The 13,435-nt window shown below is 42.1% G+C and overlaps 1 protein-coding gene across 1 annotated transcript in view; it reads left to right on the plus strand.

Moving 5' to 3' along the window:
• Nucleotides 1-13,435, plus strand: part of LOC306710565 (netrin receptor UNC5D-like) — a gene marked incomplete at both ends in the record, with an annotated part of 146,270 nt that overhangs the window by 104,874 nt on the left and 27,961 nt on the right. Inside the window, 3 exons of the mRNA XM_079179197.1 lie at nt 174-277; nt 12,052-12,226; nt 13,164-13,331. Coding sequence (XP_079035323.1) covers nt 174-277; nt 12,052-12,226; nt 13,164-13,331 — 447 coding nt within the window. The remainder of the gene's footprint in view (nt 1-173; nt 278-12,051; nt 12,227-13,163; nt 13,332-13,435) is intronic.

A 13,435-nucleotide genomic window follows, 5' to 3' on the forward strand; every position in this document is an offset into this window, starting at 1 on the left:
GACCTTATCATCCATGAAAAGGTTATTCTTCAAAACCGGTGGCGTGATTTTTGTAGTCGCCATCATTTCTTAAAGTTGCATGCGAGCGGGAAACGAGGTCACGCGTGAGAACACACTTCCTCCGTGCTGCTGCAGTTGTGCTTTAACACTGGTTGTTTATTCTCTTCCCCCAGACCTGAGGAAGAACTTCGAGCAGGACCCCCAAGGCACCGAGATGCCTCTGAATGGCATGATAGTGTTGCACTGTCGTCCCCCAGAGGGAGTGCCTGTGGCTGAGGTGAGGGCTTCTTGCACTTCAAACAAGTAACATTTTCTCCCTTGTTGCCTGGAGAGGAGCAGTCATCCGTCTGGTTTTCCTCGCAGTGCAACTCTGTATTCATGGTACAATATTGTGTTGCTCTCCGGCATCTGCACATCTCTGCAGTTTAGTAGAAGCCAGAACTTGCAGTTGATGAGCTGGAGATGCCGTTTGTTTATTTCCTCACACTCGCTCTGTTCAAGGGAGAGAGATTATTCATATACAGGGAGTAATATCTGTCCATCCATGTGCATCGCGAGGTTCTCTGTTTGCTGTTTTCTCTGGTAAAAGGCTGTACGACTATGACTTATTTAGATGTCATGTATTCATTTCACTCCCACTATCGTTCCCCTCTCTGCCTCCTCTGTGTGTGCAGGTGTGTGTGTCTGAAAGAGAGAACCCGTCAAAGCCATTTTAATTTTTACTATGAATATAAAATGAGGCTCTTGCGGACGGTCCTGTTGAGTGGTGAGTGTTGTGCCGCGCTTCTGATGTCGCGCGCCTTCATGTGAAGGCTCGGCAGGCAGATATGTCAATATCAAAGCCCGTGTGTGCCCAAGCATCTGGAGATTTGCATTTACTTAAAGGCACAGTCCGTGATCCATCGGCAAACAAAGTGACATCCCTACTAGCTCATTTCAAAGCACAGCGACTGGAACCCCTGCTATTATTCCCAAAGGGATTGACGGGTCTTTACATACACTGGCTAACAAGTTACTATTTATTTATGATGCTAATAGTTAAAGCTTTGTTTACATCGGTGATGTTTGTTTACGGCAATAAAACCGACAAAGGTCTCGTAATTTGGTTTCTTGCAGTCCCTTTAACTTTCAGCGTTGGTGCTTACCGATTAGAAATTAGTGAAATAAGTCAAACGCACACAAACACACCCTGTCAGAGTTAGCCAGCTAGCTCACTTAATCCCAACTGATTGTGGGAGACAGTCTGCATAATCCTGTTTTCCTGCCATTAATCTTAACTTCATGCATTGGAATAAACACAGTTGCACTAAAAGTAACACACATTTTGTTTCTTACCTTTAATTAAAAGAGTGTTTTGCTGCAGAATCCATAGCGAGGTACAATTTGATGCTGCGTCACAAGGTTTCATGACATGCAAACATCTAAGGTAAAAACACCCTCTGACAGAGTTATATTTTAGCTTTTCACTGGTTTTATCGTTATTTCTGTTTAAACAAATACACTGAAAACCTCACAAATCACATTGTCATATTAGACTAATGTATAAATCATCGACTGGATATAAAAAGTGCACGTAGTCAACGTGACATCAGTGATTTGCGGACTACAGTTTTGAAGACTCAAGTTTTGACCTTTGTCCGTTTTTAGTGGCAGACATCTTCTTCTTCTTTTTTGTCGAACCAGAAGTGACACAAGAGTGTGAAGCTAAATACAACTAAACACTAAACAAGACAATTCTAGACGACTGAAATGTCAAAATGAACTTCCGTGAACTGAAAACACACTGTTCATCTTATATTCAAGATGAAAGTCAGTACTAGTGTGTGAACATGTACCTGAAATGTATACAGCACACACATGTTCTCCAGCTGGCTGCATTGTAGGTTCTGTATTTCCATATTATTAAAACGTTGTTCACGAAAAAAAAATGTAGATGATGGCTTTAAGACTCCTTAAAGATGACCATGGACTCCCTCCACAGCACACAACTGTGTGTGTGTGTGAGTGTGTGTGTGTGTGTGTGTGTGTGGCGTGCAATGAATGATTCAGCTCTCACAAATGGAGCATCGATGTACCTCGATTCTCCCCATTGCATTGTGGTCATCAAATAGGCAACTCCTCATGCATTCATTAATGTGACCGGCTAACAAAGAGAATGGTAATAGTAAATAATGCAGGGACTAAATCCAGCTCCCTCTAGTGTGACTTGCACCACTCACATCAAAAGTTGTGGATGTGGCTGTTCTCTTCTTCTTCTTTTTTTTGTGACTTTAGACACTGCTGAGAGGTTAAAGCCTTTCTTGCAACCAGCGCTGTGAAATTTGGCTCAGAGAGAGAGAAGCTGTAGCTCAGCCACAGTTTGAGTTTAAGGAATTGAGGTCACGGTGCAGTGTGATCTGTTGAAAGGCATATTTTGAATAGCCATATTTATTTTGGTCTCGACATTTATTTGACTGTTTTCATTTTGCTGCAATCTGCAAACGCACCCTGGTGGAGATTAATATAACTGTTGCAATAATTGCTGAGTTGACCTGATGCAGATGAAATGAGTTCCGACTCTGCACGCTGTTTTAAGACATAAACGCCGTACAGACGACTTTACAGCTTGAAATCCCCTTATGTCGCCGCTCTCTCCATGTTCTCAGAAGCAACACTAACAGTGAGAGGGGGGGGGGGGACTTTATCCGCATCTCGCTGTAACTAAGCCACGCGTGAGTTTGCTGGGCTGCTGTGTAGGATGTTAATGAACATCAGAGAATGCCATATTATCTGTCCCAGCAGCGACAGAGGCAATCATCTGTGCACGCTGTTCGTCAGACCACAGAGAATGTATCATCGTCAAACAGCTTAAGTCTGCCTCAGTCTGCCTCAGAGTTGAGAAGGCCAAATCTTTTCACTTGGCTCCACTTTTCATAGACAGGGAGCAGTTTACAAAACAGATTATGTGCACTGTGATGTTGAAGCTATTACATTATTGGCTCTGTTTAGGGCATGATCATCTCATAATCAGCCAAACTGAAATTAAAATTCCCTTTTGCCAAGATGAAAAAGTCGATATATACTGTATATATACAGAAAAGCTCAGTGTTTGTTTTGACTTATTTTGTCAAAATGTATGTTCTGATCGACTTCTTCATCTTAGCAAAAGGGAATTTTAAAAGAAAAATGATTACTAGAAGGGAGCTGGATATATATGAAGCTTAAATACAATCACAACGAATAAGAAGCTACAGTCAGGCTACAAACAAACACCACGGTTAGCACCACTAAGCTAAAGCCCGACTAGTGTTCGGTTTGATGATGTTTTGTCGTCTCATTTAGCCACTTGTAAACAACCGCCTTTTTTAAGACACGTAAAAGCTTCAAAATTCATGAGAAGGGTTTCGAAATGAAGCATTAAAATCTCATTCCTGCAGCACGCTAACGCTAGTGAGCCAGGCTATTTATAGCATAGAAACAAGTTAGCCTAGCTTGCTAGCCTCCAGGAATACAATACTGAACACGTTGGAGGCATCCAAATGTTGAATGCTGTATAGTGACAGATGTCAAATCACTAACTGAGAGCTCACACATTTGTAATAAAACATCTGGGATCAACTTTAGTAGGATATATACACGAGTATGACGTCCTCCACAGTCACCACAGAAGCTCACAGAGTGTAGCAAATACTATAAACACCCACCCACAGGCCTGAACACAGTCTCCACAAATATGTTACAAAGACTGTTATATTCTCTGTTGTAGAATGTGCATAATAACCACAGTGTTGTCCTGTATAGTTTATATCCTTATACAAAAACTTTCAAAGTTCAGTCCGACTTGAAAACAATAAAAGGTCTGTGCTGAAGTCTAAATCCCCGGAGGATAAAGATCATGGCCATAATAATGACTGCATAATTAATGTTGCTCTAAGAAAACAATTAGGCCACCATCAGGGAACATAACTGTCACAGAAAATTGCAATTTTTTTATTTATTACTCAGGATTTTATAGCCTCACAAAGCGACAATACACATTCCAAACTCCGCTATCACAATGGAACATTAATATTTATTTTTTTAAATGACTAATGACTGATTAAGTGCAGGAGCTGAAAGCACAACCAATCCATATGGGACAGTTTGAAACGTCCAAAACTCATTAAAAGACATTTATAGTACATTTAGGTGTTGTAAATATACACTGAGGCGGGACTGTGGAACGACATGGTCTGCTTTCAGTCCTCCAGTGTACGGAGTAAGTCATTTAGGGGTTACTTGGCACAACCAGGAAGGTGATTCTTATATTCAAAACTGTCAAACCTTTATTATACAGCCTACTCAGGATAACATGTAAGCAAAGAGCTGTTTAGTCTTGCTCTAAACGAGTAAAGGGAGGCTGCCTTTTGTAAGTGTAAAAGTTTAGTGGTGGACATTAAAAAAAAAAAAAAGATCTCCAATAACTTTAGAAAAAAACTGTTTTACAATCATTAGCCGCACATTAACCGCCCAAGTATTCTATACCAAGTGTAATTAATCATCAAGCCTCTCATCCAAAGTCATTTGAAGTACTTAAAATGTAATTATTCAGTGATGAACATAACATTTCCAGAGACGGTGTGGAGATAAACCAAGGACACAACAAGGGTTTAGCCACCCCCGCCTCGAGAATATGCTGCTGTCAGATTCGGAGGGCTCATTTGTTTAATGTGATTTCGTGAAAGTCATTGTTGCATTGAGGGAAAAAAAAGGCCACACATGACTGAGGGAAGGCGGAGAGGGTGCGGCGCACGAGGGAAAGTGAGAGGAGGAGGAGGAGGAGGAGGAGGAGGGCGCTCGTTAATGAAACTCAACTCTAATTGAATCAGATGGAACAAAACCTACCGCAATGCTTTGTGATCGTCTTCATGTCGCTTTCACTTCCCATTTAAAGTGATTGTAAATGTAGGGCATTACATGTGCTTTCAGAATAATTGAGTGTTTAGGCCTGATGCAGGGAAGGAACTTGAAAGACTTGAACTGGACATTTTTCTATATGTGTCAAGTTTGAGATGATCGCTCTCGGCAGGTAAACACCAGATTGCTCCAGGCCTGTTGGCCGTCTCATCTCAACCTCTTCAAACAGCTGGGAGCGATCCGAAAAATGATACTCTGCTGCACGGTGCACGGAACCCCTGCTGACCATTTGATGCTGCTTTCACTATATCTTGAGTTTATTTCACTTTGCTCTCTCTCTCTCTGTGCTGGCTGGAAATGATCCGCTGCTAAACTAGACAAAAAGTTAGAGTGAAAACTTTCAGAGGGTGCGGATCAGTTTTTATCAGCTTGCTGTTTAACGATCAACGCGGGTGACCTTGACACCGCGTTACCTCGCCACCGGCCGACACCCGCAATGCCCGGTCGGCTGGGTTAGGTGTGGTGCAGTTCAACACTGGTTGCTGCTATCTAAGTGGAACAAATTTGCCAATTAAGCAAATCCGTTCCCTGTCCTCCCCAGGCAGTGGGCTTATCAGGCTCATTTGAGTCCGTCCTGTCCCTGCCTTCTCATCAGCATGTGCATCTCTCTATCGCTTTACCCCGAAGGAGAAACTCCAGGACCGACGCAGAATGCAAATCGCTCTCTGGGTTTATACTCTTCCTACAGCGAAACACTGAGTAAAGGAGGGGCAGAGAGAGATGGATAAATCAAAGCAAAAACATGGGACAGAAAAACCAACCGGAGTACAAGACGATTATTTTAATTTGCTTCAGCCTAAGAATTAGCTGAGATAAGGGACCCGGAGAATGAACCCTCGTCACCAAAGAGACTTTGCATGTATTCTACGATCACAGAGAGACGAGAGGGACAACAATGTGGTCAGTTACACTGAAGAAGACAGCGACTGAGGCTGTTCCTCCGCTGTCTACTTCCTCTTTGACAACACTTTGACAAATGCCTTTTATAGTTTAACGATCATGTACATACATTAACTGAATTACCATACTTTCGAAACATTTTGAGGTACTTTACTCGTGTTTTTCGGTGCAGTTTATGTTGTCATTAGTTGCACTAAAGACACGACACTGAAGATATATTGATGCGTATACTTTTAGTTTCGTTATGGGCTATTCAGAATGTTCTATTTTCCCTCTCTTTCATTCTAATTCAAAAACAGTATTTCTCCATAAACTTGAGTGTCTCAAATGTGATATAAGGCAGTCTATAAAAGCCCCCATATTTCTCTTTTGGAGTGGTGGCAGCCAAAGCCCTTCATCCTTCTATAAATGCATAAATACAGCCAACATTGGAAACAGGGACATAAGAGTGCCACAAACACGTATTATCTCAAACACTTCAACAGCACTGCAGAGAGGGGCGAGTGAGTGATGCTTGGTGAAGGGCAGGTCAATACCGCAGTAATCGATACTTCAACACACAAACACGGCTCACTTGTTATCGATACCAACTGAAAAGGATTGAATAGAAAGTCGTTGTCTTTTTTTAAGTGTGGTTACGAGGTTTCTGGCAGACAGGCGACTTAAACAGTTGCATGTTTGTGCAACTGAACAGACTCTGGTGACACAAGAGTCCCAGAAGTCCACAGCACAGCCGTCCTCCGTCGCTCTGTTTCTGTAAACATTGTTCTGTGAACATCAGCTGTTTTCAGAGATGTGGATGAATCAGCTACCCTACTGCACGGCGCACTGCTTAATATGTAGACATTACTGTACAGTATCCTGCCTTTAAATGATCTGGACACTTAAAGCTAATAAATATAAATATTTGAAAACCAGTGGTGAAAGAGGTGTTCACATGTTTTATTTAAGCAGTAAGTAGCAATACCACAGTGTAGAAATACTCTTTAATGGTTGTTTATTCCAATTGTATACTCATGTAAAAGTACAGTATTAGCATCATAATATACTTAACAAACAAAAGTTAAAGGACTCATTACAATGAGCCATTTGTTGACATTAATGTAGCAGCTGGTAAAAGTAGGGCTACTTTCAATAAAGGAGCTTTATATTGAATTCAAAGCAAGCTAACCGTGCTTACAGCGCTAACAGTGCAAACAACAGCAGCAGTGCAGACAGAGCTAACAGTGCAAACAGCTGCAGCAGTGCAGACAGAGCTAACAGTGCAAACAGCTGCAGCAGTGCAGACAGAGCTAACAGTGCAAACAGCTGCAGCAGTGCAGACAGAGCTAACCGTGCAAACAGCAGCAGCATTGCAGACAGAGCTAACCGTGCAAACAACAGCAGCAGCAGTGCAGACAGAGCTAACAGTGCAAACAGCTGCAGCAGTGCAGACAGAGCTAACCGTGCAAACAGCAGCAGCATTGCAGACAGAGCTAACCGTGCAAACAACAGCAGCAGCAGTGCAGACAGAGCTAACAGTGCAAACAGCAGCAGCAATGCAGACAGAGCTATCAGTGCAAACAGCTGCAGCAGTGCAGACAGAGCTAACCGTGCAAACAACAGCAGCAGTGCAGACAGAGCTAACAGTGCAAACAGCAGCAGCAGTGCAGACAGAGCTAACCGTGTTCACCTGGAGGGGAACCGTCTGTTGGGACGACGTTATCTGCCGTTAACTGCCGTACTGGAGCAGAGCAGAGCGGCGGTAGACATTACTCCACGTAGTTAATACTTGTTTTTATAGAGAACATTTAATATGCTGCTGGGTACCTTTATCCATGATAACACATGGTCATTCATGAGTAGATTACATTTTGTATTAATAACCTGAATCTGTAAAGAATCTAGCCACTAAAGCTGTCAAATAAATGTAGCGGCATACATTTACTGAAAATAGCATAAAATGTTCCATATAAGTACCTGAAAAATTGTATGTAAATGTTCAGTTCGTTACAGTCCACCACTGATGAGAACACACTCGTGCAGGAAGAGATGAGCCAAACGCTCTCGTCCCCATGCATCCTTGAATCTTTATTTTGCAAATAGAGTGGCAGAGTCGGTCCTGTCAGAGGGCTCTCCGCCGTGTTCCAGACACTTTACTGTCAGGTCTGTGTGCCGCGGCCGCTCTCCAAGGCGCTGATCCTGCATCTGGTAGCAGCTAGAGCGCTACTCTCTCTCTCGCTTCATAGCAGTGGGAAGGCTTCTGCCAGCGGGAACTTCCATCCAATATCTTCCTGCTTTAATCACTGCCTTCACCTGCTTCTTTGTTGTTGTTTTTCTTCGCAAGTGGTAGTAAAGAAAAACCCTGTTGGCTGTTTTTTTTTGGGTTTTCTTTGCTCGAAAACACCAGTCTGTGGTCTCTTACTGCATATGGATCCTCACTACACTCTTACAATTTACAGTGGTAGCAATTAGGGCTCGGCCATATATTCGTTATTGATATTGTGACATGAGACTAGATTAGATTTTGTATATCCTGATATGGCATGAGTGTCTTCTCCTGTTTTTAAACGCCACATTACAGTAAAGTGATGAACTTACGAGACTGTTCTAGCTGCTCTAGTAGTTACTTTACCCAGTTAGTCATTATATCCACATTACTGAAGACCAGTATTAACCCAACAATACTGTTGCAATATTTGATATCAAGGTATTTGGTCAAAAATATATAGATTTTTGATTTTCTCCATATTGCCCAGCCCTAGTTGCAATAATGGTAAGCAAGTGGCACAAATGCTGAAGTAATGTTAAACGTTAACATTAACAAAGAGCCTATAAACCATATAAAGCAGATTGGGCACCATGATGTAAATGATCCAACTGATAAATGCAGTTTCTTTATTTTCTTTATGAAATAGATAGTTTGTCCACTGTCGGTTACATCCGTTCATGAATCCATTCATAAAAGCTTGTAATTGTTGGCCGAGCTTGTCGCCTCGTGTCATATTATTGGCATATGTTACAACAGATGCGACTGACAGAGATTGTCAATATAGTATCAGGGCCTGAGCCAAGGTTTACAGTGAGACACAAAACCGCAACTTTAGAGGATGTACTAGCAGACAGACCATCTCTACACCTATATTAAACATGTATACTGTTTATACGGTACCTGCAGAATGCAGCTTTATATCGTGTTTCTTTACCGTAGGGAGGTGGAGAACCCTACACCTACAATATCATCTAACACAACTCATCTCATCTGCAATAAAACTACCATGAAGAAGTTCATAAAGTTCAGTTTCTGTTGTCGGATATCTTATAATAAGTGCACTAAAGTAATGCATTAATTGTATTAGTGTCCCTGTTATTTTGTTCACCACCATTAGCTTGCTCACTTATAACGGAAATGAAAGCACACCAACGACCTCGCCTTTGTGGGTCATTGTAAATGAGGGGGAAAAAGAGAGACTTCTCTGCATTGCTTAAATAAACTGATTAATGATGCAAAATAGACCGTAGCTGGACATTTATCCAACTCATTGTTTTTTTTACTCGCTCCATTGTGATGGAAAATGAGATTTGTCATTGAGAGAAACGTTCATAATGTAATACAGCGGAGCACGTCTCGTAATGTCTCGCTGTAGGCGATGCATTTAGTTTTACTCAGTGTTTCCTGAGGTGACACATTATCCACTAAATGTTGAAATATATTTAAATCACACAACGTAATGGTTAAATCTCGGTACCTGTCGGGAACGATTTTGACACTGCTCCATAAATATGCGTCCCATCTGAGTGCGTGTCGGGAGAGAACAAAGGGCTCGGGGTTAATTTTCAATTCAGTGAATCCTCAGCGTATTTCTCAAACACACTTGTTTAAAGCCGCCTGGAGGAAAATAGTTTGATAGTTTTACTTGTGTTTAATTTTTCCCTGAAATAAATGAAAATGTATTTTCAAGTAATTTTGAACATAATGTGCAAAGTAGAGATAACAATTTATGCTTCGTGCTTGTATTGGCACAACTGACCTTATGACACTAAACTTCGCATAATTATATAAGTTCCTCTTATCAAGCAGTTGGTGGCCAATAGCTTCATCCCAGTTTAATTAGTGTGTCCTTTAACTCACGCATGCTGTAATTGGAAATAGTTTGCAGTGAAGATATGAAAATATAAGTAATATAAGACTGGAGCTGCTCAACCCTGGTTTTAAAAAGCCTTCACGTTGCCTCTCTGTGACACCAGAGATTCCTTTTTAGGGAGAGTCTCTTTGAATACTGTGGACTAATACACAGACGGTGTATGATGTGACCCTGGTGCAAAAAATAAATAAAGATAAAAATAACAGAGCTCACCTCTGTCATCCTTTCGTGAAAGAGGCTGCAGCATTTGCAGGGAATGTGATAAAGTGCAAACCTCCCACTTGTCAAGGTTAATTCCCTACTTCCCAGATACTAGACAGGCCCGCAATGAAATACAGAAGGCAGGAAGAACAACAGTGTACCACACTTTACTCTATATTTGTATAGATGGATAGATAAGTGGGTCTGTGCTTGAAGAAAAATACAAGATTGTCATGTGATTGCAGAAATAATTCTTTTAAATTACCTAAAAGCATGATTTTATTTATGATTGAAATGGAAATGTACTATTTTTTCACCGTGACAGGTTGAAACAGACCGCTGAGTAGATTGATGGCGGCAGCTGTGCAGAATTTCGCACGGCATGGACGGCGACACAAGAGGTTGATTAGACATTTAAGGTGTGAAATAGTGAAAGGCAAAGAACATAAAGGCCAGGGTTGATAGAATGACCGACGCAGCCCACCAGTGTGGCTGCTTTGTTCGTCTTGAAGGCTGTGGAGCCAAATGATGAAAAGAGTTAAATTAAAGGCACATGATGAAAGACTTCTTCGGCCATCAAAAGGAGAAAAAAAACGTTTGTGACAACATGGCTCGTGATTTATTGATTTCCCAGCTCAATTTTTTTCCATCCAGGGTGTTTTTCGAAAGAGCAAAGCAATCTCTGAGTTTGTTGTGCCGTTGTTATATTCCCCCGGCAAATAGACACTCTCCACGAGCGCGCACGCAAACGCACACACTGGAGTGCGACCCCCATGCACAAATACACGGCGCTCCCAGTGGGGCGGAGTTTTTTAATCCTCAAATACACTGCCATAAATCAAACCCCCAGCTCGTCTCTCTCAATGAAAAGCTCAAGCCAGTGGCACATTAATAGCAATTTACAGGACCAGTCATGCAAGCAGAGTAGTATCAACAGAGCGTCCTTTTATTTTGTAATTCCTTTATTACCTTCACTCACTACATGGACACTGAATTGGAGGAAAAGTAGAAGATGTGACCTACCTGCTGCGGGCCCGCCCTCTGTGTGGATGTCATCCATGTTGTGCCTTTACGACAAACCCCTCACCTTACAATCGGGATGATAAACTATAGCAAGGAAATGTCACAGGGAATAATATTTCACACTACATATTCTGTGGTATTGTCTTTGGAAAACCCCTAGAAAGGAGTGTATTTAGCTTTTAAGTATTTAACTGAATGTATGCTACTGAATGGAGCCCTCCCACTCTCTGTAAACAGCCTAAAGTCTCGGATAAATGGCTGCAATAGTTTAAAGTCATGGATACGCATTTTAAATCAAATTCAACCCACTTTCAATTCATTTTATACGTATAGCCCAAAATCATTTGCTTCAGTGGGCTTTACAATCTGTGCAGCATGCAACATCATCTGTCCTCACATTGGAAAAGGAACAACTGCCCATTTCCATGCTTTAGGGCTCATTCCTGCAGCATTCTACGTGCTTATGTGCTCCTGTGTGCTTTATTTCATGCCATCAATCTGGCAGACGGGACTGCAGACGGGAAAATTAGCCTGTATGGCTAAGTCTGAAACATTTACATGATGGCTCATGTTAATTAATGTGCAGTGTCCCCTCCTAAATAAAATAGACATGATGGGAGATCTAAAAAAAGTTATATTCAGTGTTTAGGAATGACACACTTTGCTCAGATCATGTCTGTAGTGATGATGGGAAGAGAGCAGCCCAAAGCTACACACACACTCACCTCTGCATGTATCAGCAAGTCATTATCACCTTACACTGTAATAAAACGAATGTATTCTATCAGACCTCGGAAACGTTTGGTCTATTTTAGCACTGATCACATTATTATCACATATAAGTGACTCATGCAAATACTGTTTTCAGGTGGAATGGCTGAAAAATGAAGAACCTCTAAACTCCGAAGGCGCCAGCGATTCAAGAGGCGACCACAACCTGATCGTCTCCGAAGCCCGACTCTCTGATTCCGGAAACTACACCTGCGTTGCCAGCAACATCGTGGCCAAGAGACGCAGCGCCACAGCTACTGTCGTGGTCTATGGTGAGACGTGATTTTCCAGAGACAACGTGTTGGAAGATTTTGATTCGGTCTCAGCCAAATACGCACGATGGGCTTTCTTTGGGGTTTGCAGTACAGGTGGTAAAAAACAGTGTCAAACAGGTTTCTTGTCTCTATCCAAATATCAATTTTCCCTCCAGAAGGAGGCTGTCAATTTGGCCCCTCTAAATTCCCCAAAGTCATTAATATCAAAATCACCGCTCAACCACAGCGAGCGGTCTTTTTTTTTCACACGGGTCTAATGAGCAGTTAATGGGCAAGTGATCTCTCATGTGTAAAAAAACACGAAGACACCGGGACAATATTTACAATCACTTTATTTTACAAGAAGGGCAGACACTGTTTCCAGCCTGTTTTTAAAGCCCCGCAGAGAGCTCGGCAGAGACAAAAGGAGAATAAGTGAAATTATAATGTCATAATAGTGTCCCCTTATTTCACACCAGAGGAATACCTCGTTAATTGGAGTGTTTCTGTGCTCATTTCACTGACCTGTCATCCGGTTATTTTAATTTTTTTGCAGGGAGACATTTAGCTGCTGCAGGAATTCATCTAATCCTTTCTGACACCCTGTTGTTGAGTCCCATCAATCATTACTTTCCTTAACGCTAATGAACTCCAGACAGGCTTTTCTACTCCCAATAGCCTCTGACAGATGTACAATGGTGGAATACTAGCATTTCTTCACGTCGTCCTGCATTATTTAAGGAAACAAATCAAAGGAAAAAATAGACAGAAGGGACGACACCATTCATCATCTCTGTAAAGACACCTCAGGTTTTTTTTTTCCCGGATGAGTCGTTCATTGTCACTTTTGAGTGAAGCCCTGTGATGCAGAAAATACAACACAGAATGTGGGCCAGTTTTCATTATCGTAGAATCTGCTCATCCCTTTCCTTTCATCCTTTTGGCACAAAAACAGTGAACGGGGGCTGGTCGTCGTGGACGGACTGGTCTCCCTGTAACGTGCGCTGCGGTCGCGGCGTGCAGAAACGCTCTCGCACCTGCACAAATCCAGCTCCTCTCAACGGGGGAGCCTTCTGTGAGGGCATGTCGGTACAGAAGAGCACCTGCAACACGCTGTGTCCAGGTGAGCACAAGGACGTGGTCTTCATGCTGTTAGTGTCTGTGCATGCGCTTCAAGGCACCCTGAGGGTTGCATGTAAGGACATGCTGAGATTTAGGGGGCTTGAA

Source organism: Pholis gunnellus, assembly GCF_910591455.1.
Source record: "Pholis gunnellus genome assembly, chromosome: 18".
Classification (NCBI taxonomy): Eukaryota; Metazoa; Chordata; class Actinopteri; order Perciformes; family Pholidae; genus Pholis; species Pholis gunnellus.